At 55.5% G+C, this 26,330-nt stretch overlaps 1 protein-coding gene across 1 annotated transcript in view; it reads left to right on the top strand.

Moving 5' to 3' along the window:
* The window catches only part of LOC107050420 (arf-GAP with Rho-GAP domain, ANK repeat and PH domain-containing protein 1-like), a 102,310-nt gene that overhangs the window by 1,656 nt on the left and 74,324 nt on the right, over positions 1 to 26,330 (top strand). Inside the window, exons 2-7 of the mRNA XM_046904194.1 lie at positions 1,042 to 1,092; positions 4,960 to 5,006; positions 7,697 to 7,779; positions 15,672 to 15,755; positions 22,557 to 22,626; positions 22,755 to 22,875. Coding sequence (XP_046760150.1) covers positions 1,042 to 1,092; positions 4,960 to 5,006; positions 7,697 to 7,779; positions 15,672 to 15,755; positions 22,557 to 22,626; positions 22,755 to 22,875 — 456 coding nt within the window. The remainder of the gene's footprint in view (positions 1 to 1,041; positions 1,093 to 4,959; positions 5,007 to 7,696; positions 7,780 to 15,671; positions 15,756 to 22,556; positions 22,627 to 22,754; positions 22,876 to 26,330) is intronic.

The raw sequence follows: 26,330 nt of genomic DNA on the forward strand, positions 1-26,330 counted from the left end.
TTTGCACCATTACTGCTCCATTTTGCACTAATTTGCACCATTACTGCTCCCCTTTGCACTCTTTTGCACGGCTACCACTCCACTTTGCACTCTTTTGCACCATTACAGCTCTAATTTACACTATTTTGCACCATTACCTGTCCAAATTGCACTCTTTTGCACCATTACTGCTCCATTTTACACTATTTTGCACTCTTACTGCTCCCCTTTGCACTCTTTTGCACCATTACCTCTCCGCTTTGCACTCATTTGCCCCATTAGTGCTCCAATTTACACTATTTTGCACCATTACCTCTCCACATTGCACTCTTTTGCACCATTACTGCTCCATTTTGCACTAATTTGCACCATTACTGCTCCCCTTTGCTCTATTTTGCACCATTACTGCTCCCCTTTGCACTCTTTTGCACCATTACCTCTCCGCTTTGCACTCATTTGCCCCATTAGTGCTCCAATTTACACTATTTTTGCACCATTACCTCTCCACATTGCACTCTTTTGCACCATTACTGCTCCATTTTGCACTAATTTGCACCATTACTGCTCCCCTTTGCTCTATATTGCACCATTATTGCTTCCCTTTGCACTATTTTGCACAACTATCACTCCCCTTTGCACTGTTTTGCACCATCACTGCTCCCGTTTGCACTCTTTTGCACCATTACTGCTCCCCTTTGCACTGTTTTGCACGACTACCACTCCACTTTGCACTCCTTTGCACCATTACAGCTCTAATTTACACTATTTTGCACCATTACCTGTCCAAATTGCACTCTTTTGCACCATTACTGCTCCATTTTGCACCAATTTGCACCATTACAGCTCCCCTTTGCACTCTTTTGCACCATTACCGCTCCCCCTTGCACTAATTTGCACCATCCCCCCCCCACATTGCCTCCAACCCACACCATTTGCACAATTCCTTGCACTATTGCACACCACCGCTGCTCCCTTTAGGGCCCATATTGAGGTTGGGGGGGGGGGGGGGAGGGGCGGAGCCATCCCGGCCGCCATCCCATAATAACCCCCCTCTCCCCACAGCTCCGCTGCCCACGAAGACCCCCCCGCCCCCCCCCCCACCGCCCGACTTTGGTGAGCCCCCAGAATGGCCCCATTATATTCCCCCCAACCCCATAATACATCCCTCACCCCACCCCATAACGGCCCCATAGTGTCCCCCCACCCCATAATATCCCCCCCACCCCATAATATCCCCTCCTGACCCCATAATGCCCCCCACCCCATAGTGCCCCCCCACCCCATAACATCCCCCCCACCCCATAATGCCCCAACCCCATAATGTCCCCTTATTGCCCCCCCACCCCATAACGGCCCCATAGTGTCCCCCCACCCCATAATATCCCTTCCTGTCCCCATAGTGTCCCCCCACCCCATAATATCCCCCTCACCACATAATATCCCCCCCACCCCATAACGGCCCCATAGTGCCCCCCCATCCCATAATATCCCTTCCTGTCCCCATAGGGTCCCCTTATTGCCCCCCCACCCCATAATACCCCCTCCTGACCCCATAATGTCCCCTCACACCCCATAATATCCCCCCCACCCCATAATATCCCTTCCTGTCCCCATAATGGCCCCATAATGTCCCCCACCCCATCATATCCCACCATCCCATAATGTCCCTTCCTGTCCCATAATGCCCCCACCCCATAATGCCTCTCCACACCCCATAATGCCCCCACCCCATAATATCCCCTATTACCCCCCCACCCCATAATGCCCCCACCCCATAATGTCTCCTTACTGTCCCCCCACCCCATAATACCCCCTCCTGACCCCATAATGTCCCCCACACCCCATAATATCCCCCCACCCCATAATATCCCTTCCTGTCCCCATAATGTCCCCATAATGCCCCCCCACCCCATAATATTCCCCCCTACCCCATTATATGCCCCCCACACCCCATAACGGCCCCATAGTGTCCCCCCCACCCCATAATATCCCCCCCACCCCATAATATCCCTTCCTGTCCCCATAGTGTCCCCCCACCCCATAATATCCCCCCCACCCCATAATATCCCTTCCTGCCCCCATAGTGTCCCCCCACCCCATAATATCCCCTCCTGACCCCATAATGTCCCCCCCCACCCCATAATATCCCTTCCTGTCCCCATAATGGCCCCATAATGTCCCCCACCCCATAATATCCCACCCACCCCATAATGTCCCCTTATTGTCCCCCCACCCCATAATGCCCCCATAATGCCTCTCCCCACCCCATAATGCCCCCCCACCCCATAAGATCCCCTCCTGACCCCATAGTGTCCCCTTATTGTCCCCCCACCCCATAATATCCCCCTCACCCCATAATATTCCCATAATGTCCCCCCACCCCATAATATCCCCCTCACCCCATAATATCCCCCCCACCCCATAATGGCCCCATAGTGCCCCCCCATCCCATAATATCCCTTTCTGTCCCCATAGTGTCCCCTTATTGCCCCCCCATCCCATAATATCCCCCCCCCCATAATGTCCCCCCACCCCATAATATCCCCATAATGTTCCCCCACCCCATAATATCCTCTCCTGACCCCATAATGTCCACCCCACCCCATAATATCCCCCCCACCCCATAATGCCCCCACCCCATAATGTCCCCTTATTGCCCCCCCACCCCATAATGCCCCCATATTGTCCCCCCACCCCATAATGTCCCCACCCCATAATGTCCCCCCACCCCATAGTGTCCCCATAATGCCTCTCCCCACCCCATAATGCCCCCCCACCCCATAATATCCCCCCACCCCATAATATCCCTTCCTGTCCCCATAGTGTCCCCCAACCCCATAATATCCCCTCCTGACCCCATAATGTCCCCCCCCACCCCATAATATCCCTTCCTGTCCCCATAATGGCCCCATAATGTCCCCCACCCCATAATATCCCACCATCCCATAATGTCCCTTCCTGTCCCATAATGCCCCCTTATTGCCTCCCCACCCCATAATGCCCCCATAGTGCCCCCCCACCCCATAATATCCCCCCCACCCCATAATGCCCCCTTATTGCCCCCCCACCCCATAACGGCCCCATAGTGTCCCCCCACCCCATAATATCCCCCCCACCCCATAATATCCCCTCCTGACCCCATAATGTCCCCCACACCCCATAATATCCCCCCCACCCCATAATATCCCCCCCACCCCATAACGGCCCCATAGTGCCCCCCCATCCCATAATATCCCTTCCTGTCCCCATAGTGTCCCCTTATTGCCCCTCCATCCCATAATATCCCCCCCCCCCATAATGTCCCCCCACCCCATAATATCCCCATAATATCCCCCTCACCCCATAATATCCCCCAACCCCATAACGGCCCCATAGTGTCCCCCCATCCCATAATATCCTCTTCTGTCCCATAATGCCCCCATAGTGTCCCCCCCATCCCATAATATCCCCCCCACCCCATAATGCCTCCACAATGTCCCCTCCTGTCCCCATAGTGTCCCCTTATTGCCCCCCACCCCATAATATCCCCTCCTGACCCCATAATGTCCCCCCCCCACCCCATAATATCCCTTCCTGGCCCCATAATGGCCCCATAATGTCCCCCACCACATAATATCCCACCATCCCATAATGTCCCTTCCTGTCCCATAATGTCCCCCCACCCCATAATGTCCCCTCCTGACCCCATAATGTCCCCCCCCCACCCCATAATATCCCTTCCTGTCCCCATAATGGCCCCATAATGTCCCCCACCCCATCATATCCCACCATCCCATAATGTCCCTTCCTGTCCCATAATGCCCCCTTATTGCCTCCCCACCCCATAATGCCCCCATAGTGCCCCCCCACCCCATAATATCCCCCCCACCCCATAATGCCCCCTTATTGCCCCCCCACCCCATAACGGCCCCATAGTGCCCCCCCACCCCATAATATCCCCCCCTCCCCATAATATCCCTTCCTGTCCCCATAGTGTCCCCCCACCCCATAATATCCCCCTCACCCCATAATATCCCCCCCACCCCGTAACGGCCCCATAGTGCCCCCCCATCCCATAATATCCCTTCCTGTCCCCATAGTGTCCCCTTATTGCCCCCCCATCCCATAATATCCCCCCCCCCATAATGTCCCCCCACCCCATAATATCCCCATAATGTTCCCCCACCCCATAATATCCTCTCCTGACCCCATAATGTCCACCCCACCCCATAATATCCCCCCCACCCCATAACGGCCCCATAGTGTCCCCCCACCCCATAATATCCCCCCCACCCCATAATATCCCTTCCTGTCCCCATAATGGCCCCATAATGTCCCCCACCCCATCATATCCCACCCACCCCATAATGTCCCCTTATTGTCTCCCCACCCCATAATGCCCCCATAATGCCTCTCCCCACCCCATAATGCCCCCCCACCCCATAATATCCCCTCCTGACCCCATAGTGTCCCCTTATTGTCCCCCCACCCCATAATATCCCCCTCACCCCATAATATCCCCATAATGTCCCCCCACCCCGTAATATCCCCCCACCCCATAACGACCCCATAGTGTCCCCCCACCCCATAATATCCCTTCCTGCCCCCATAGTGTCCCCCAACCCCATAATATCCCCTCCTGACCCCATAATGTCCCCCCCCACCCCATAATATTCCTTCCTGTCCCCATAATGGCCCCATAATGTCCCCCACCCCATAATATCCCACCATCCCATAATGTCCCTTCCTGTCCCCATGATGTCCCCATAATGCCCCCCCACCCCATAATATCCTCTCCTGACCCCATAATGCCCCCCACCCCATAATGTCCCCTTATTGTCCCCCCCACCCCATTATATCCCCCCACCCCATAATATCCCCTCCTGACCCCATAATGCCCCCCACCCCATAGTGCCCCCCCACCCCATAATGCCCCCCACCCCATAATGTCCCCCCACCCCATAAAGCCCCCACCCCATAACATCCCCTATTACCCCACAGATGACTCCGACTATGAGGACCACTGCAGCCCAGGGACGACCCCACAGGTTGGGATATGGGGTGGAACCCCATAACCCCATAACCCCATAACCCCATAACGCCATTACTGGGCTCAGCCCTATCATTGGGCTCAGCCCTATAAATGAGGTCACCCCCCATAAATGGGGTCAGCCCTATAAATGGGGACCCTCACCCTATAAATGGGGTCCCCCCCATAAATGGGGTCAGCCCTATATTTGGGGTCAGCCCCATAAATGGGGTCCCCCCCATAAATGGGGTCAGCCCTATATTTGGGGTCAGCCCTATAAATGGGGTCAGCCCCATAAATGGGGTCCCCCCCATAAATGGGGTCAGCCCTATATTTGGGGTCAGCCCTATAAATGGGGTCCCCCCCATAAATGGGGTCCTCCCCCCATAAATGGGATCACCCCCTATAATTCGGGACCCCCGCCCTATAAATGGGGTCAGCCCCATAAATGGAGTCCCCCCCTATTAATGGGGTCCCCCCCTATAAATGGGCCCCCCCCCCCATAATTGGGGTCAGCCCTATAAATGGGGACCCCCACCCTATAATTGGGTCCCCCCCTATAATTGGGATCCCCCCCTATTAATGGGGTCCCCCCCTATAAATGGGGTCCCCCCCTATAATTGGGGTCAGCCCTATAAATGGGGTCCCCCCCTATAATTGCCCCCCCCCCTATAATTGGGGTCCCCCCCTATAATTGGGGCCCCCCCCATAAATGGGGTCCCCCCCTATAATTGGGCCCCCCCCCCTATAATTGGGTTCCCCCCCTATAAATGGGGTCCCCCCTATAATTGGGGTCAGCCCTATAAATGAGGTCCACCCCATAAATGGGGTCAGCCCTATAATTGGGGTCCCCCCCTATAAATGGGGTCAGCCCTATAAATGTGGTCCCCCCCTATAATTGGGGTCAGCCCTATAAATGGGTCCCCCCCTATTAATGGGGACCCCCTATAATTGGCCCCCCCTATTAATGGGGTCCCCTACAATTGGGGTCCCCCTATAATTGGGTTCCCCCCCTATAATTGGGCCCCCCCTATAAATGGGGTCCCCCCTATAATTGGGCCCCCCCCTATAATTGGGGTCCCCCCCTATAAGTGGGTCCCCCCCTACAATTGGGGTCCCCCCCTATAAATGGGGCCCCCCTATAAATGGGGTCCCCTCTATAATTGGGGTCAGCCCTATAAATGGGGTCCCCCCCAATTAATGGCCCCCCCCCTATTAATGGGGTCCCCCCCCCATAAATGGGATCACCCACTATAATTCGGGACCCCCGCCCTATAAATGGGGTCAGCCCCATAAATGGAGTCCCCCCCTATTAATGGGGTCTCCCCCTATAAATGGGGTCCCCCCTTTAACTGGGGACCCCCCTATAAATGGGGTCAGCCCTATAAATGGGGTCCCCCCCTATAATTGGGGTCAGCCCCATAAATGGGGTCCCCCCCCATAAATGGGATCACCCCCTATAATTCGGGACCCCCTCCCTATAAATGGGGTCAGCCCCATAAATGGAGTCCCCCCCTATTAATGGGGTCCCCCCCTATAAATGGCCCCCGCCCCATAATTGGGGTCAGCCCTATAAATGGGGACCCCCACCCTATAATTGGGTCCCCCCCTATAATTGGGATCCCCCTATATTAATGGGGTCCCCCCCTATAAATGGGGTCCCCCCCATAATTGGGCCCTCCCTATAATTGGGGTCCCCCCTTTAATTGGGGTCCCCCCCTATAAATGGGGTCAGCCCTATAAATGGGGTCCCCCCCTACAATTGGGGTCCCCCCCTATAAATGGAACCCCCCCCTATAAATGGGTCCCCCCCTACAATTGGGGTCCCCCCCTATAAATGGGGTCCCCCCCTATAATTGGGTCCCCCCTATAAATGGACCCCCCCCTATAAATGGGTCCCCCCCTACAATTGGGACCCCCCCTACAATTGGGGTCCCCCCCTATAATTGGGGCCCCCCTATAAATGGGGCCCCCTCTATAATTGGGTTCCCCCCTATTAATGGGGTCCCCCCCCTATTAATGGGGTCCCCCCTATTAATGGGCCCCCCCCCATAATTGGTGTCCCCCCTATAATTGGGCCCCCCCTATTAATGCCCCCCCCCATTAATGGGGTCCCCCTCTATAATTGGGGTCCCCCCCTATTAATGGGGTCCCCCTCTATAAGTGGGGTACCCCCTATAAATGGGGTCCCCCCCTATAAATGGGTCCCCCCCTACAATTGGGACCCCCCCTACAATTGGGGTCCCCCCTATTAATGGGGTCCCCCCCTATTAATGGGGTCCCCCCCTATAATTGGGGCCCCCCCCATTAATGGGGTCCCCCCCTATAAATGGGGTCCCCCCTATAATTGGGGCCCCCCCTATAATTGGGCCCCCCCTATTAATGGGGTCCCCCTCATAATTGGGGCCCCCACCCTATAAATGGGGTCCCCCCGATAATTTGGGTCCCCCCTATAATTGGGCCCCCCCTATAATTGGGTCCCCCCCTATATATGGGGTCCCCCCCTACAATTGGGGTCCCCCCTATTAATGGGGTCCCCCCTATTAATGGGGTCCCCCCCTATTAATGGGGTCCCCTCTATAATTGGGGTCCCCCCCTATAAATGGGGTCCCGCTCTATAATTAGGATCCCCCCCTATTAATGGGGTCCCCCCTATAATTGCCCCCCCCCTATAATTGGGGTCCCCCCTCTTAATGGGGTCCCCCCCAGGCGGCAGTGGGGCGGCAGCAGCGGCTGTGCAGCGCCAGCAGTGAGGAGGAACTGCCGGGGGACGGCCAGGAAACGCATGTGGGGTATGGGGGGGTATGGGGTGGGGTATGGGGCATGGAGGGGTATGGGGGGTGTGGGGTGGGTATGGGGTGGGATATGGGGTATGGGGGGGGTGGGGGATATGGGGTGGGTATAGGGTGTGGGGTATGGGGGGGTATGGGGTGGGGTATGGGTTGTGGGGGGTGGAGTGGGGTATGGGGTGGGTATGGGGTGTGGGGTATGGGGGGTATGGGGTGGGGTATGGGGTGGGTTATGGGGTATGGGGGGTGTGGGGTGGGTATGGGGTGGGATATGGGCTGGGGGGGGTATGGGGGGGGATATGGGGTGGGGTATGGGGTGGGTATGGGGGATATGGGGTGGGTATGGGGTGGGTATGGGGTGGGTATGGGGGGTAGGGGGGGGTATGGGGTGGGGGGGATATGGGGTGTGGGGGGTATGGGGGGTATGGGGTGGGGTATGGGGTGTGGGGTGGGTATGGGGTGGGTATGGGGGGGATATGGGGTGGGATATGGGGTGGGTATGGTGGGTATGGGGTATGGGGGGTGTGGGGTGGGTATGGGGTGGGTATGGGGTGGGGTGGGATATGGGGTGGGTATGGGGTGGGTATGGGGTGGGGTATGGGATGAGATATGGGGTGTGTGGTGGGGGGGGTATGGGGGGTATGGGGTGGGGTATGGGGGGGGTGGGGGATATGGGGTGGGTATGGGGTGGGGTATGGGGTGGGGTATGGGGGGGGATATGGGGTGGGTATGGGGTGGGTATGGGGGGTAGGGGGGGGTATGGGGTGGGGTATGGGGGGGATATGGGGGGGTATGGGGTGGGGTATGGGGTATGGGGGGTGTGGGGTGGGTATGGGGTGGGTATGGGGGGGATATGGGGGGGATATGGGGTGGGGTATGGGGTATGGGGGGTGTGGGGTGGGTATGGGGTGGGTATGGGGTGGGTATGGGGGGGATATGGGGTGGGGGGGGTGTGGGGTATGGGGGGTGTGGGGTGGGGTATGGAGGGTGGGGTGGGTATGGGGTGGGTATGGGGGGGATATGGGGTGGGGTGTGGGGTGGGTATAGGGAGGGGGGGGTATGGGGTCGGTATGGGGGGGATATGGGGTGGGGTATGGGATGAGATATGGGGTGTGTGGTGGGGGGGGTATGGGGGGGATGGGGTGGGGTATGGGGGGGGTGGGGGATATGGGGTGGGTATGGGGTGGGGTATGGGGGGGGATATGGGGTGGGTATGGGGTGGGTATGGGGTGGGGTATGGGGGGGATATGGGGTGGGTATGGGGTGGGTATGGGGGGTAGGGGGGGGTATGGGGTGGGGTAAGGGATGAGATATGGGGTATGGGGTGGGTATGGGGGGGAAGGGGGATATGGGGTGGGTATGGGGTGGGTATGGGGTGGGTATGGGGGGGATATGGGGTGGGTATGGGGTGGGTATGGGGGGTATGGGGGGGTATGGGGTGGGGTGTGGGGTGGGTATGGGGGGGATATGGGGTGGGTATGGGGTGGGGTATGGGGTGGGATATGGGCTGGGGTGTGGGGTGGGTATGGGGTGGGTATGGGGTATGGGGGGTATGGGGGGGGTATGGGGGGTATGGGGTGGAGTGTGGGGTGGGGGGCTGTGGGGTGGGATATGGGGTATGGGGGGTATGGGGTGGGTATGGGGTGGGTATGGGGGGGATATGGGGTGGGGGGGGTATGGGGTATGGGGATTGTGGGGTGGGGTATGGAGGGTGGGGGGGGTATGGGGTGGGGTGTATATGGGGTATGGGGGGGATGGGGGGGGGATGGGGAGGATATGGGGTGTGGGGGGTGTGGGGGGTATGGGGTGGGTATGGGGGGGATATGGGGTGGGGGGGGTATGGGGTATGGGGGGTGTGGGGTGGGTATGGGGGGTGGGGGGGGTATGGGGTGGGGTGTATATGGGGTATGGGGGGGATGGGGGGGATGGGGGGGATGGGGGGGGATGGGGAGGATATGGGGTGTGGGAGGTGTGGGGGGTATGGGGTGGGATATGGTGTGTGGGGGTATGGGGGGTATGGGGGGGTATGGGGTGGGGTGTGGGGTGGGTGTGGGGTGGGTGTGGGGTGGGGTGTGGGGTGGGTATGGGGTGGGATATGGGGTGGGGTATGGGGTGGGGGGGATATGGGGGGTATGGAGGGGTGTGGGGGGTATGGGGTGGGGTGTGGGGTGGGGGGCTGTGGGGTGGGATATGGGGTGGGTATGGAGTGGGGGGGGTATGGGGTATGGTGGGTATGGGGGGGATATGGGGTGGGTATGGGGTGGGGTATGGGGGGTATGGGGGGGTATGGGGTGGGATATGGGGTGTGGGGGGCATGGGGGGTATGGGGTGGGATATGGGGTGTGGGGGGTGGAGTGGGGTATGGGGTATGGGGGGTATGGGGTGGGGTATGGGGTGGGATATGGGGTGGGGTACGGGGGGGTATGGGAGGTATGGGGTGGGTATGGGATGGTATGGGGTGGGATATGGAGTATGGGGGGTGTGGGGTGGGTATGGGGTGGGGGGGGGTGGGGGGGGTGTGGGGTGAGATTTGGGGGTGTGGGGGTATGGGGTGGTGTATGGGGTGCAGGGCGTGTGGGGGATATGGGGTGGGATATGGGGTACGGGGGGTGTGGGGTACGGGTGCTGTGGGGCCATATAACACTATGGGGCCATGTTGTGCTATGGGGCCATATAACACTATGGGGCCATATAACACTATGGGGCCATATTGCGCTATGGGGCCATATTGTGCTATGGGGCCATATAGCACTATGGGGCCATATAACACTATAGGGCCATATTGTGCTATGGGGCCATATACCTCTATGGGGCCATATAGCGCTATTGGGCCATATTGTGCTATGGGGCCATATTGTGCTATGGGGCTATATAGCGCTATGGGGCCATATTACACTATGGGGCCATATTGTGCTATGGGGCCACAGTGGGCTATGGGGCCATGTTGTGCTATGGGGCCATAGAACACTATGGGGCCATATTGTGCTATGGGACCATACAGTGCTATGGGGCCACAGTGGGCTATGGGGCCATGTTGTGCTATGGGGCCATATAACGCTATGAGGCCATATAATTCTATGGAGCCATATAACCCTTTGGGGCCATATAACACTATAGAGTCATATTGTGCTATGGGGCCATATAACCCTATGGGGCCATATAGTGCTACAGGGCCATATAACCCTATGGGGCCATACTGGGCAATGGGGCCATAAAACACTATGGGGCCATATAACCCTATGGGGCCATTCTGGGCTATGGGGCCATGTTGTGCTATGGGACCATATTGCGTTATGGGGTCATGTTGAGCTATGGGGTCACAGTGGGCAATGGGGCCATGTTGTGCTATGGGGCCATATAACACTATGGGGCCATATTGTGCTATGGGGCCATATTGTGCTATGGGGCCATAGAACACTATGGGGCCATATAGCACTATGGGGCCATGTTGTGCTATGGGGCCATATAACACTATGGGGCATATTGTGCTATGGGGCCATATAACACTATGGGGCCATACTGTGCTATGGGGCCATATAACAGTATGCGGCCATACAACCCTATGGGGCCATACTGGGCTATGGGGCCATATTGTGCTATGGGGCCATATTGCGTTATGGGGCCATGTTGCGCTATGGGGTCACAGTGGGCAATGGGGCCATGTTGTGCTATGGGGCCATGTTGTGCTATGGGGCCATATTGTGCTATGGGGCCATATTGTGCTATGGGGTCACAGTGCGCTATGGGGCCATGTTGTGCTGTGGGGCCATATTGTGGCCATATTACACTATGGGGCCATGTTGTGCTATGGGGCCATATACCTCTATGGGGCCATATACCTCTATGGGGCCATAGAACACTATGGGGCCATATTGCGGTATGGGGCCATATTGTGCTATGGGGCCATATTACACTATGGGGCCATATTGTGCTATGGGGCCATATAACACTATGGGGCCATGTTGTGCTATGGGGCCATAGTGGGCTATGGGACCATACTGTGCTATGGGGCCATATGACACTGTAGGGCCATATAACGCTATGGGGCCATATTGTGCTATGGGGCCATATAACACTATGGGGCCATAATACACTATGGGGTCATATAACTCTATGGGGCCATGTTGTGCTATGGGGCCATGTTGTGCTATGGGGCCATATAACACTATGGGGCCATATTGTGCTATGGGGCCATAGAACACTATGGGGCCATATTGTGCTATGGGGCCATATAACCCTATGGGGCCATACTGGGCTATGGGGCCATAGAACACTATGGGGCCATATAGCACTATGGGGCCATGTTGTGCTATGGGGCCATATAACACTATGGGGCCATATAACACTATGGGGCCATATTGTGCTATGGGGCCATATTGTGCTATGGGGCCATATAACACTATGGGGCCATATTGTGCTATGGGGCCATATTGTGCTATGGGGCCATATAACACTATGGGGCCATATTGTGCTATGGGGCCTTATAACGCTATGGGGCCATATAGCACTATGGGGCCATATTGTGCTATGGGGCCATATAACGCTATGGGGCCATATAGCACTATGGGGCCATGTTGTGCTATGGGGCCATATAACGCTATGGGGCCATATAGCACTATGGGGCCATATTGTGCTATGGGGCCATATAACGCTATGGGGCCATATAGCACTATGGGGCCATGTTGTGCTATGGGGCCATATAACGCTATGGGGCCATGTTGTGCTATGGGGCCATATAACGCTATGGGGCCATATAGCACTATGGGGCCATATTGTGCTATGGGGCCATATAACGCTATGGGGCCATATAGCACTATGGGGCCATGTTGTGCTATGGGGCCATATAACGCTATGGGGCCATATAGTGCTACAGGGCCATATAACCCTATGGGGCCATACTGGGCTATGGGGCCATAGAACACTATGGGGCCATATAGCACTATGGGGCCATGTTGTGCTATGGGGCCATATAACACTATGGGGCCATATTGTGCTATGGGGCCATATAACACTATAGGGCCATATTGTGCTATGGGGCCATATACCTCTATGGGGCCATATAGCGCTATTGGGCCATATTGTGCTATGGGGCCATATTGTGCTATGGGGCTATATAGCGCTATGGGGCCATATTACACTATGGGGCCATATTGTGCTATGGGGCCACAGTGGGCTATGGGGCCATGTTGTGCTATGGGGCCATAGAACACTATGGGGCCATATTGTGCTATGGGACCATACAGTGCTATGGGGCCACAGTGGGCTATGGGGCCATGTTGTGCTATGGGGCCATATAACGCTATGGAGCCATATAATTCTATGGAGCCATATAACCCTTTGGGGCCATATAACACTATAGAGTCATATTGTGCTATGGGGCCATATAACCCTATGGGGCCATATAGTGCTACAGGGCCATATAACCCTATGGGGCCATACTGGGCAATGGGGCCATAAAACACTATGGGGCCATATAACCCTATGGGGCCATTCTGGGCTATGGGGCCATGTTGTGCTATGGGACCATATTGCGTTATGGGGTCATGTTGAGCTATGGGGTCACAGTGGGCTATGGGGCCATATTGTGTAATGGGGCCATATTGTGTTATGGGGCCATATTGTGCTATGGGGCCATATAACACTATGCAGCCATATAACGCTATGGGGCCACAGTGGGCTATGGGGTCATATTGTGCTATGGGGCCATATTGTGTTATGGGGCCATGTTGTGCTATGGGGCCATATTGTGCTATGGGGCCATTTTGTGCTATGGGGTCACAGTGGGCTATGGGGCCATGTTGTGCTATGGGGCCATATTGTGGCCATATTACACTATGGGGCCATGTTGTGCTATGGGGCCATATACCTCTATGGGGCCATAGAACACTATGGGGCCATATTGCGCTATGGGGCCCTATTGTGCTATGGGGCCATATAACACTATGGGGCCATATTGTGCTATGGGGCCATGTTGTGCTATGGGGCCATATTGTGTTATGGGGCCATATTGTGTTATGGGGCCATATAACACTATGGGGCCATATTGCGCTATGGGGCCATATAACACTATGGGGCCATAGAACACTATGGGGCCATATTGCGCTATGGGGCCATATTGTGCTATGGGGCCATATACCTCTATGGGGCCATATAGCGCTATGGGGCCATATTGCGCTATGGGGCCATGTTGTGCTATGGGGCCATATTGTGTTATGGGGCCATATAGCACTATGGGGCCATATAACACTATGGGGCCATATTGTGCTATGGGGCCATATAACACTATGGGGCCATATAGCACTATGGGGCCATGTTGTGCTATGGGGCCATAGAACACTATGGGGCCATATTGTGCTATGGGACCATTTAGTGCTATGGGGCCACAGTGGGCTATGGGGCCATGTTGTGCTATGGGGCCATATTGTGCTATGGGGCCATGTTGTGCTATGGGGCCATATAACGCTATGGAGCCATATAATTCTATGGGGCCATATAACACTAAGGGGCCATATAACCCTATGGGGCCGTATAACACTATGGAGTCATATTGTGCTATGGGGCCATATAACACTATGGAACCATAAAACACTATGGGGCCATATAACCCTATGGGGCCATACTGGGCTATGGGGCCATAAAACACTATGGGGCCATATAACACTATGGGGCCATATAACGCTATGGGGCCATATAACACTATGGGGCCATATCGTGCTATGGGGCCATATAACCCTATGGGGCCATATAACCCTATGGGGCCATATCATGCTATGGGGCCATATAACCCTATGGGGCCATACTGGGCTATGGGGCCATATAACACTATGCGGCCATATAACACTATGGGGCCATACTCGGCTATGGGGCCACAGTGGGCTATGGGGCCATGTTGTGCTATGGGGCCATATTGTGCTATGGGGCCATATGACACTATGGGGCCATATAACGCTATGGGGCCATATAACACTATGGGGCCATGTTGTGCTATGGGGCCATATAACACTATGGGGCCATATAACACTATGAGGCCATATAACGCTATGGGGCCATATAACACTATGGGGCCATATAACACTATGGGGCCATATAACGCTATGGGGCCATATAGCACTGTGGGGCCATATCGTGCTATGGGGCCATATAACCCTATGGGGCCATATAACCCTATGGGGCCATATAACCCTATGGGGCCATAGAACACTATGGGGCCATATAACCCTATGGGGCCATATAACCCTATGGGGCCCTACTGGGCTATGGGGCCATGTTGTGCTATGGGACCATATTGCGTTATGGGGTCATGTTGAGCTATGGGGTCACAGTGGGCAATGGGGCCATGTTGTGCTATGGGGCCATATTGTGGCCATATTACACTATGGGGCCATGTTGTGCTATGGGGCCATAGAACACTATGGGGCCACAGTGGGCTATGGGGCCATATAACGCTATGGGGCCATATTGTGCTATGGGGCCATATTGTGCTATGGGGCCATATTGTGCTATGGGGCCATATTGCGTTATGGGGCCATGTTGTACTATGGGGTCACAGTGGGCAATGGGGCCATATTGTGTTATGGGGCCATATTGTGCTATGGGGCCGTATTGTCCTATGGGGCCATATTGTGCTATGGGGCCATTTTGTGCTATGGGACCATATTGCGTTATGGGGCCATATTGCGTTATGGGGCCATGTTGTACTATGGGGTCACAGTGGGCAATGGGGCCATATTGTGTTATGGGGCCATATTGTGCTATGGGGCCGTATTGTCCTATGGGGCCATTTTGTGCTATGGGACCATATTGCGTTATGGGGCCATTTTGTGCTATGGGGTCACAGTGGGCTATGGGGCCGCGGCCCCCTGCGTGCCCCCCTGACCCTATGTGTGTCCCCGCAGCCCCACAGATCCCAGCGCCGACCCCACAGAGCTGCTGTGCACCCCCATCTGGGCCGGCTGGCTGGACAAGATGGCGCCCCAGGGGTGAGTGGGGGGCAATGGGGTCGGTGTGGGGCAATGGGGTCAGTGGGGGGCAATGGGGTCAGTGGGGGTTTATGGGGTCGGTGGGGGTTTATGGGGTCAGTGAATGGCAGTGGGAGGCAATGAATGCCTATGGGGTCCATGGGGTCAATGGGAGTCAATGGGGGTGAATGGGATCAATGGGCGCCAATGGGGGTCCATGGGAGTCAATGGGGGTGAATGGGACCAATGGGGGCCAATGGATGTCAATGGGGGCCAATGGGGGTTAATGGGAGTCAGTGGGGGTCAATGGTGGCCAATGGCATCAATGGGTGCCAATGGGGGGCAATGGGGGCCCATGGGGGCCCATGGGAACCTATGGGGTCAGTGGGGGTCAATGCGGTCAGTGTGGAGCAATGGGGTCAGTGGGGGTTTATGGGGTCAGTGGGGGTTTATGGGGTCAGTGAATGGCAGTGGGAGGCAATGAATGCCAACGGGGTCAATGGGAGTCAATGGGGGTCAGTGGGGGTCAATGGGGGCCAATGGGGTCCAATGGTGTCAATGGGTGCCAATGGGGACCTATGGTGGTCAATGGGGGTCAATGGGGGTCAATGGGGGTCAATGGGGTCAGTGGGGGGCAATGGGGTTGGTGGGGGGCAATGGGGTCGGTGGGGGTTTATGGGGTCGGTGGGGGTTTATGGGGTCAGTGAATGGCAGTGGGAGGCAATGAATGCCTATGGGGTCAATGGGAGTCAATGGGGGTGAATGGGATCAATGGGGGCCAATGGATGTCAATGGGGGCCAATGGGGGTTCATGGGAGTCAGTGGGGGTCAATGGGGGTGAATGGGAACAATGGGGGCCAATGGGGGTTAATGGGAGTCAGTGGGGGTCAATGGTGGCCAATGGCATCAATGGGTGCCAATGGGGGTCAGTGGGGGCCAATGGGGGCCAATGGGAACCTATGGGGTCAGAGGGGGTCAATGGGGTCAGTGGGGGGCAATGGGGTCGATGGGGGTCTATGGGGTCAGTGGGGGGCAATGGGATCAGTGAATGGCAGTGGAAGGCAATGAATGCCAACGGGTTCCATGGGAGTCAATGGGGGTGAATGGGATCAATGGGCGCCAATGGGGGTCAATGGGAGTCAATGGGGGTGAATGGGATCAATGGGGGCCAATGGATGTCAATGGGGGCCAATGGGGGTTCATGGGAGTCAGTGGGGGTCAATGGGGGTGAATGGGAACAATGGGGGCCAATGGGGGTTAATGGGAGTCAGTGGGGGTCAATGGTGGCCAATGGCATCAATGGGTGCCAATGGGGGGCAATGGGGGCCCATGGGGGCCCATGGGAACCTATGGGGTCAGTGGGGGTCAATGCGGTCAGTGTGGAGCAATGGGGTCAGTGGGGGTTTATGGGGTCAGTGGGGGTTTATGGGGTCAGTGAATGGCAGTGGGAGGCAATGAATGCCAATGGGGTCAATGGGAGTCAATGGGGGTCAATGGGGGCCAATGGGGTCCAATGGTGTCAATGGGTGCCAATGGGGACCTATGGTGGTCAGTGGGGGCCAATGGGGGCCAATGGGAACCTATGGGGTCGATGGGGGTTTATGGGGTCAGTGGGGGTTTATGGGGTCAGTGAATGGCAGTGGGAGGCAATGAATGCCAATGGGGTCAATGGGAGTCAATGGGGGTGAATGGGATCAATGGGGGCCAATGGGGGTTAATGGCGGCCAATGGGTGCCAATGGGGACCTATGGGGGTTAATGGGGGGCAATGGCATCAATGGGTGCCAATGGGGGTCAGTGGGGGGCAATGGGGTCGATGGGGGTTTATGGGGTCAGTGGGGGTTTATGGGGTCAGTGAATGGCAGTGGGAGGCAATGAATGCCAATGGGGTCTGTGAGGTCAATGGGGTCATTGGGAGAAAATGGGGGTGAATGGGATCAATGGGGGCCAATGGATGCCGATGGGGACATATAGGGGTCAATAGGAGTCAGTGGGGGTCAATGGGGGCCAATGGCATCAATGGGTGCCAATGGGGGTCAGTGGGAGCCAACGGGTGCTGATGGGAATCTATGGGGATCAATGGGTGCCAATAGGTACCAATGGATCCCAATGGGTGTCAGTGGGTACCAATGGCTGCTGATGGGTGTCACTGTGTGCCAATGGGTGCCAATGGCTCCCAATGGGTGTCAATGGGTGTCAATGGATACCAATGGGTGCCAATGGGTGTCAATGGATACCAATGGATACCAATGGGTGTCAATGGGTTCCAGTGGGTGTCAATGGATGTCAATGGGTGTCAGTGGATACCAATGGGTGTCAGTGGGTACCAATGGGTGCCAATGGAAACCAGTGGATACCAATGGGTGCCAATGGATTCCAGTGGGTGCCACTGAATACCAATGGGTGTCAATGGCTGTCAATGGGTGTCAATGGGTGCCAATGGGCGTAACTGTGTGCCAATGGATTCCAATGGGTCCCAATGGATCCCAATGGGTGCCAATGGCTGTCAATGGGTCCCAATGTGTGCCAATGGGTGTCACTGTGTGCCAATAGCTGTTAATGGGTACCAATGGATACCAATGGCTGTCAGTGGATACCAATGGATACCAATGGGTGCCAATGGGTGTTAATGGATACCAATGGGTGTCAGTGGGTATCAATGGATACCAATGGGTGTCAATGGATCCCAATGGGTGTCAGTGGCTGTCAATGGGTGCCAATGGGTGCCAATGGATTCCAATGGGTGTCAATGGATACCAATGGATGCCAATGGATTCCAGTGGGTACCAATGGGTGTCACTGTGTGCCAATGGGTGTCAATGGGTGCCAATGGATACCAATGGGTGCCAATGGGTGTTAATGGATACCAATGGGTGTCAATGGATACCAATGGGTGTCACTGTGTGCCAATGGGTGTCAATGGGTGCCAATGGATACCAATGGGTGCCAATGGGTGTTAATGGATACCAATGGGTGTCAATGGATACCAATGGGTGTCACTGTGTGCCAATGGGTGCCAATGGATACCAATGGGTGCCAATGGGTGCCAATGGATTCCAATGGGTACCAATGGATCCCAATGGGTGCCAATGGGTGCCAATGGGTGCCAATGGATTCCAATGGGTGCCAATGGGTGCCAATGGATACCAATGGGTGCTGATGGGTGTCACTGTGTGCCAATAGCTGTTAATGGGTGCCAATGGATACCAATGGGTGTCAATGGGTACCAATGGGCACCAATGGGTGCCAATGGATACCAATGGATGCCAATGGATCCCAATGGCTGTCAATGGGTGCCAATGGGTACCAATGGGTGTCAGTGGGTGCCACTGGATTCCAATGGGTTCCAATGGATGAAAATGGCTGTCAATGGGTGCCAATGGGTGCCAATGGGTACCAATGGCTGTCAATGGGTACCAATGGATCCCAATGGGTGTCAATGGATCCCAATGGCTGTCAATGGATACCAATGGGCGCCAATGGGTGTCACTGTGTGCCAATGGGTGCCAATGAGTGCCAATGGGTACCAATGGATTCCAATGGGTACCAATGGGTGCCAATGGGTGTCAATGGTTACCAATGGGTGCCAATGGGTGCCAATGGATCCCAATGCGTGTCAGTGGCTGTCAATGGGTGCCAATGGGTCCCAATGGGTACCAATGGATGCCAATGGGTACCAATGGGTGCCAATGGATACCAATTGATACCAATGGGTGCCAATGGGTCCCAATGGGTGCCAATGGGTGTCTATGGGTGCCAATGGATCCCAATGGGTACCAATGGGTGCCAATGGGTGTCACTGTGTGTCAATGGGTGCCAGTGGGTACCAATGGGTACCAATGGGTACCAATGGGTGTTAATGGATAGCAATGGGTGTCAATGGGTACCAATGGATGCCAATGGATTTCAGTGGGTACCAATGGGTGTCACTGTGTGCCAATGGGTGCCAATGGGTGCCAATGGGTGTCACTGTGTGCCAATGGGTGCCAATGGATACCAATGGGTACCAATGGGTCTCAGTGGGTGCCAATGGGTGCCAATGGATACCAATGGGTGCCAATGAATCCCAATGGGTGCCAGTGGGTGCCAATGGGTGCCAATGGGTACCAATGGATTCCAATGGGTGCCAATGGGTGTCACTGTGTGCCAATGGATTCCAATGGGTGCCAATGGCTGTCAATGGCTGTCAATGGGTGCCAATGGGTGTCAATGGCTGTCAATGGGTGCCAATGGGTACCAATGGGTGCCAATGGGTACCAATGGGTGTCAATGATTACCAATGGGTGTCAGTGGGTGTCAATGGGTGCCAATGGATTCCAATGGGTGCCAATGGGTGTCAATGGGTGCCAATGGGTGCCAATGGATTCCAGTGGGTGTCAATGGGTCCCAATGGGTGCCAATGGATACCAATGGGTGTCACTGTGTGTCAATGGATTCCAATGGGTTCCAATGGGTACCAATGGGTACCAATGGGTGCCAATGGATTCCAATGGGTACCAATGGGTGTCAATGGGTGCCAATGGGTGTCACTGTGTGCCAGTGAATACCAATGGGTGCCAATGGATACCAATGGGTGCCAATGGGTGCCAATGGCTGTCAATGGGTGCCAATGGATCCCAATGGGCGCCAATGGGTGTCAGTGGGTGTCAATGGCTGTTAATGGGTGCCAATGGATCCCAATGGCTGTCAATGGGTGCCAATGGGTACCAATGGGTGTCACTGTGTGCCAATGGTTGCCAATGGATACCAATGGGTGCCAATGGGTGTTAATGGATACCAATGGGTGCCAATGGGTACCAATGGGTGTCACTGTGTGCCAATGGGTGCCAATGGATACCAATGGGTGCCAATGGGTGTTAATGGATACCAATGGGTGTCAATGGATACCAATGGGTGCCAATGGGTGTCAATGGGTACCAATGGGTGCCAATGGGTGTCACTGTGCGCCACTGGGTGTCAATGGGTGTCAATGGATTCCAATGGGTGTCAGTGGCTGTCAATGGGTACAAATGGGTGCCAATGAATACCAATGGGTGTCAATGGATCCCAATGGGTGCCAATGGATCCCAATGCGTGTCAGTGGCTGTCAATGGGTGCCAATGGATGCCAATGGTTACCAATGGGTGCCAATGGATACCAATTGATACCAATGGGTGCCAATGAGTGCCAATGGGTACCAATGGGTGCCAATGGGTGCCAATGGATCCCAATGGGTACCAATGGGTGCCAATGGGTGTCACTGTGTGTCAATGGGTGCCAGTGGGTACCAATGGGTGCCAATGGGTCTCAGTGGGTGCCAATGGGTGCCAATGGATACCAATGGGTGTCACTGTGTGCCAATGGATGCCAATGGGTGTCAATGGGTACCAATGGATCCCAATGGGTACCAATGGGTGCCAATGGGTGTCACTGTGTGCCAATGGGTGCCAATGGGTGTCAATGGATACCAATGGGTGCCAATGGGTACCAATGGCTGTCAATGGGTACCATTGGGTGTCACTGTGTGCCAATGGGTGCCAATGGGTGTCAATGGATACCAATGGGTGCCAATGGGTACCAATGGGTGCCAATGGCTGTCAATGGGTGCCAATGGATTCCAGCGGGTACCAATGGGTGCCAATGGGTACCAATGGGTGCCAATGGTGCCAATGGGTACCAATGGGTACCAATGGTACCAATGGGTACCAATGGGTGTCACTGTGTGCCAATGGGTACCAATGGATACCAATGGGTGCCAATGGGTACCAATGGATACCAATGGGTGCCAATGGGTGCCAATGAATAGCAATGGGTTCCAATGGGTGCCAATGGCTGTCAATGGGTGCCAATGGGTACCAATGGGTGTCACAGTGTGCCAATGGGTGCCAATGGATACCAATGGGTGCCAATGGGTGTCAATGGGTGCCAATGGGTGCCAATGGATTCCAGTGGGTGTCAATGGGTGCCAATGGATACCAATGGGTGTCACTGTGTGCCAATGGGTGCCAATGGGTTCCAATGGGTACCAATGGGTGCCAATGGGTGCCAATGGGTGTCACTGTGTGCCAGTGAATACCAATGGGTGCCAATGGGTACCAATGGCTGTCAATGGATGCCAATGGGTACCAATGGGTGCCTATGGGTGCCAATGGGTGCCAATGGGTACCAATGGATCCCAATGGCTGTCAATGGGTGCCAATGGGTGCCAATGGGTACCAATGGCTGTCAATGGGTACCAATGGATCCCAATGGGTGTCAATGGATCCCAATGGCTGTCAGTGGATACCAATGGGCACCAATGGGCGTCACTGTGTGCCAATGGGTGTCAATGAGTGCCAATGGGTACCAATGGATTCCAATGGGTACCAATGGGTACCAATGTGTGCCAATGGGTGCCAATGGGTATCAATGGATACCAATGGGTGCCAATGGGTGCCAATGAATAGCAATGGGTTCCAATGGGTGCCAATGGCTGTCAATGGGTGCCAATGGGCGCCAATGGGTGCCAATGAGTGCCAATGGGTACCAATGGATTTCAATGGGTACCAATGGGTGCCAATGGGTGCCAATGGGTGTCAATGGTTACCAATGGGTGCGCATGGGTGCCAATGGATTCCAGTGGGTGTCAATGGGTCCCAATGGGTGCCAATGGATCCCAATGGGTGTCAGTGGCTGTCAATGGGTGCCAATGGATGCCAATGGGTACCAATGGGTGCCAATGGATGCCAATGGGTGCCAATGGGTGTCAGTGGGTACCAATGGGTGCCAATGGGTGTCAGTGGGTACCAATGGGTGCCAATGGATCCCAATGGGTGCCAATGTGTGCCCCTCCCCCCCCCCCCAGGCACTACCGCTACCAGCGCCGCTGGGTGACGTTGGACCCCCAATACCTGCGCTACTTCGACAGCGACAAGGTGACAGATAGGGGGCCTTTGGGGGGGGGGGGGGGGTCCATAAAGGGGGGGGGGACCCCACGGGGGTACCCCCAATCCCCCCCCCACCCCACGTGACCCTCTCCCCCCCCCCCCCCCCCCCCCCCCAGGATGTGTTCTCGAAGCGCTTCATCCCCATCTCCTCCATCAGCCGCGTGGCGCCCATCGGGGAGCAGAAGGTGGAGGTGCTGACGCAGCACCGCGCCTTCGTCTTCCGCGCCGACAGCGACGGTGGGGGGACCCCAAATCCCATAACCCCATAACCCCATAGCCCATACCCTGTGACCCCACAACCCATAACCCCATAACCCCATAACCCATACCCTGTGACCCCATAGCCCCACAACCCCATAAAACATACCCTGTGACCCCATAACCCCACAACCCCACAACCTCACAACCCCACAACCCCATAACCCATACCCTGTGACCCCATAACCCCACAACCCCATAACCTCACAACCCCACAACCCCATACATTGGGACCCCATAACCCCACAACCCCACAACCCATACCCCATAACCCCATAACCCATACCCTGTGACCCCACAACCCCATAACCCCATAACCAGAAGGTGGAGGTGCTGACGCAGCACCGCGCCTTCGTCTTCCGCGCCGACAGCGACGGTGGGGGGACCCCAAAACCCATAACCCCATAACCCATACCCTGTGACCCCATAACCCCACAACCCCATAACCCCATAACCCCACAACCCCATAACCCCATAACCCCACAACCCCATAACCCAAACTCTGTGACCCCATAACCCCATAACCCATACCCTGTGACCCCATAGGCCCTATCCTGTGACCCCATAACCCCACAAGCCCATAACCCATACCCTGTGACCTCAAAACCCCATAACCCCACAACCCCATAACCCCATAATCCCACAACCCCATAACCCCACAACCCCATAACCCATACCCTGTGACCCCATAGGCCCACAACCCCATAAAACATACCCTGTGACCCCATAATCCCATAACCCCACAACCCCATAACCCAAACTCTGTGACCCCATAACCCTATTGTGTGACCCCACAACCCCATAACCCCATAACCCATACCCTGTGACCCCATAACCCCACAACCCCATAACCCATACGCTATGACCCCATAGCCCCACAACCCCATAACCCATACCCTGTGACCCCATAACCCATATCCTGTGACCCCATAACCCCACAACCCCATAACCCATACCCTGTGACCCCATAACCCCATAACCCCACAACCCCATAGCCCATACCCTGTGACCCCATAGCCCCACAACCCCATAGCCCATACCCTGTGACCCCATAACCCCACAACCCCATAACCCATACCCTGTGACCCCATAGCCCCACAACCCCATAGCCCATACCCTGTGACCCCATAACCCCATAACCCCACAACCCCATAACTCAAACTCTGTGACCCCATAACCCTATTGTGTGACCCCATAACCCCACAACCCCACAACCCCATAACCCATAACCCCACAACCCCATAACCCATACCCTGTGACCCCATAGGCCCTATCCTGTGACCCCATAACCCCATAACCCCACAACCCCATAACCCCATAATCCCACAACCCCATAACCCCACAACCCCATAACCCATACCCTGTGACCCCATAGGCCCACAACCCCATAAAACATACCCTGTGACCCCATAACCCCATAACCCCACAACCCCATAACCCAAACTCTGTGACCCCATAACCCTATTGTGTGACCCCACAACCCCATAACCCCATAACCCATACCCTGTGACCCCATAACCCCACAACCCCATAACCCATACCCTGTGACCCCATAACCCCACAACCCCATAACCCATACCCTGTGACCCCATAGCCCCATAACCCCATAACCCATACCCTGTGACCCCATAACCCCATAACCCCATAACCCATACCCTGTGACCCCATAACCCCATAACCCCATAACCCATACCCTGTGACCCCATAACCCCATAACCCCATAACCCATATCCTGTGACCCCATAACCCCATAACCCCATAACCCCATAACCCATACCCTGTGACCCCATAACCCCACAACCCCATAGCCCATACCCTGTGACCCCATAACCCCATAACCCCATAACCCCATAACTCAAACTCTGTGACCCCATAACCCTATTGTGTGACCCCATAACCCCACAACCCCACAACCCCATAACCCATAACCCCACAGCCCCATAACCCATACCCTGTGACCCCATAACCCCATAACCCATAACCCCACAACCCCATAACCCATACCCTGTGACCCCATAGCCCCTATCCTGTGACCCCATAACCCCATAACCCCACAACCCCATAACCCACACCCTGTGACCCCACGACCCCATAGCCCATTGCCCATACATTGGGACCCCATAACCCCACAACCCCATAACCCCATAACCCATACCCTGTGACCCCACAACCCCATAACCCCACAACCCCACAACCCCATAACCCCACAACCCCACAACCCCACAACCCCATAACCCCACAACCCCATAACTCAAACTCTGTGACCCCATAACCCTATTGTGTGACCCCATAACCCCATAACTGCACAACCCCATAACCCCACAACCCCATAACCCCATAACCCCACATCCCCATAACCCCACAACCCCACAACCCCATAACCCATACCCTGTGACCCCATAACCCCACAACCCCATAACCCCATAACTCAAACTCTGTGACCCCATAACCCTATTGTGTGACCCCATAACCCCACAACCCCAGAACCCCATAACCCATACCCTGTGACCCCATAGCCCCTATCCTGTGACCCCATAACCCCATAACCCCACAACCCCATAACCCATACCCTGTGACCCCATAACCCCATAACCCCATAACCCATATCCTGTGACCCCATAACCCCACAACCCCATAACCCATACCCTGTGACCCCATAACCCCACAACCCCATAACCCATACGCTGTGACCCCATAACCCCATAACCCCATAACTCAAACTCTGTGACCCCATAACCCTATTGTGTGACCCCATAACCCCACAACCCCATAACCCCACAACCCCACAACCCCATAACCCCACAACCCCACAACCCCATAACCCATACCCCATAACCCCATAACCCATACCCTGTGACCCCACAACCCCATAACCCCACAACCCCATAACCCCACAACCCCATAACCTCATAACCCCATAACCCACACCCTGTGACCCCACAGTCCCATAGCCCATATACTGGGACCCTATAACCCATACCCGGTGACACCATATCCCCACAACCCCATAGCCCATACATTGGGACCCCATAACCCCACAACCCCACAACCCCATAAACCCACAACCCCATAACCCCATAACCCATACCCTGTGACCCCAGAACCCCACAACCGCACAACCTCACAACCCCACAACCCCATAACCCATACCCCATAACCCCATAACCCATACCCTGTGACCCCACAACCCCATAGCCCATATATTGGGACCCCATAACCCATACCCTGTGACCCCATAGCCCCACAACCCCATAACCCCATACATTGGGACCCCATAACCCCACAACCCCATAACCCCATAACCCATACCCTGTGACCCTATAGCCCCTATCCTGTGACCCCAAAGCCCCACAACCCCATAACCCCACAACCCCACAACTCCATAACCCCACAACCCCACAACCCCATAACCCATATGACCCCATACCAACCCC

Source organism: Gallus gallus, chromosome 1 (assembly GCF_016699485.2).
Source record: "Gallus gallus isolate bGalGal1 chromosome 1, bGalGal1.mat.broiler.GRCg7b, whole genome shotgun sequence".
NCBI classification, from domain to species: Eukaryota; Metazoa; Chordata; class Aves; order Galliformes; family Phasianidae; genus Gallus; species Gallus gallus.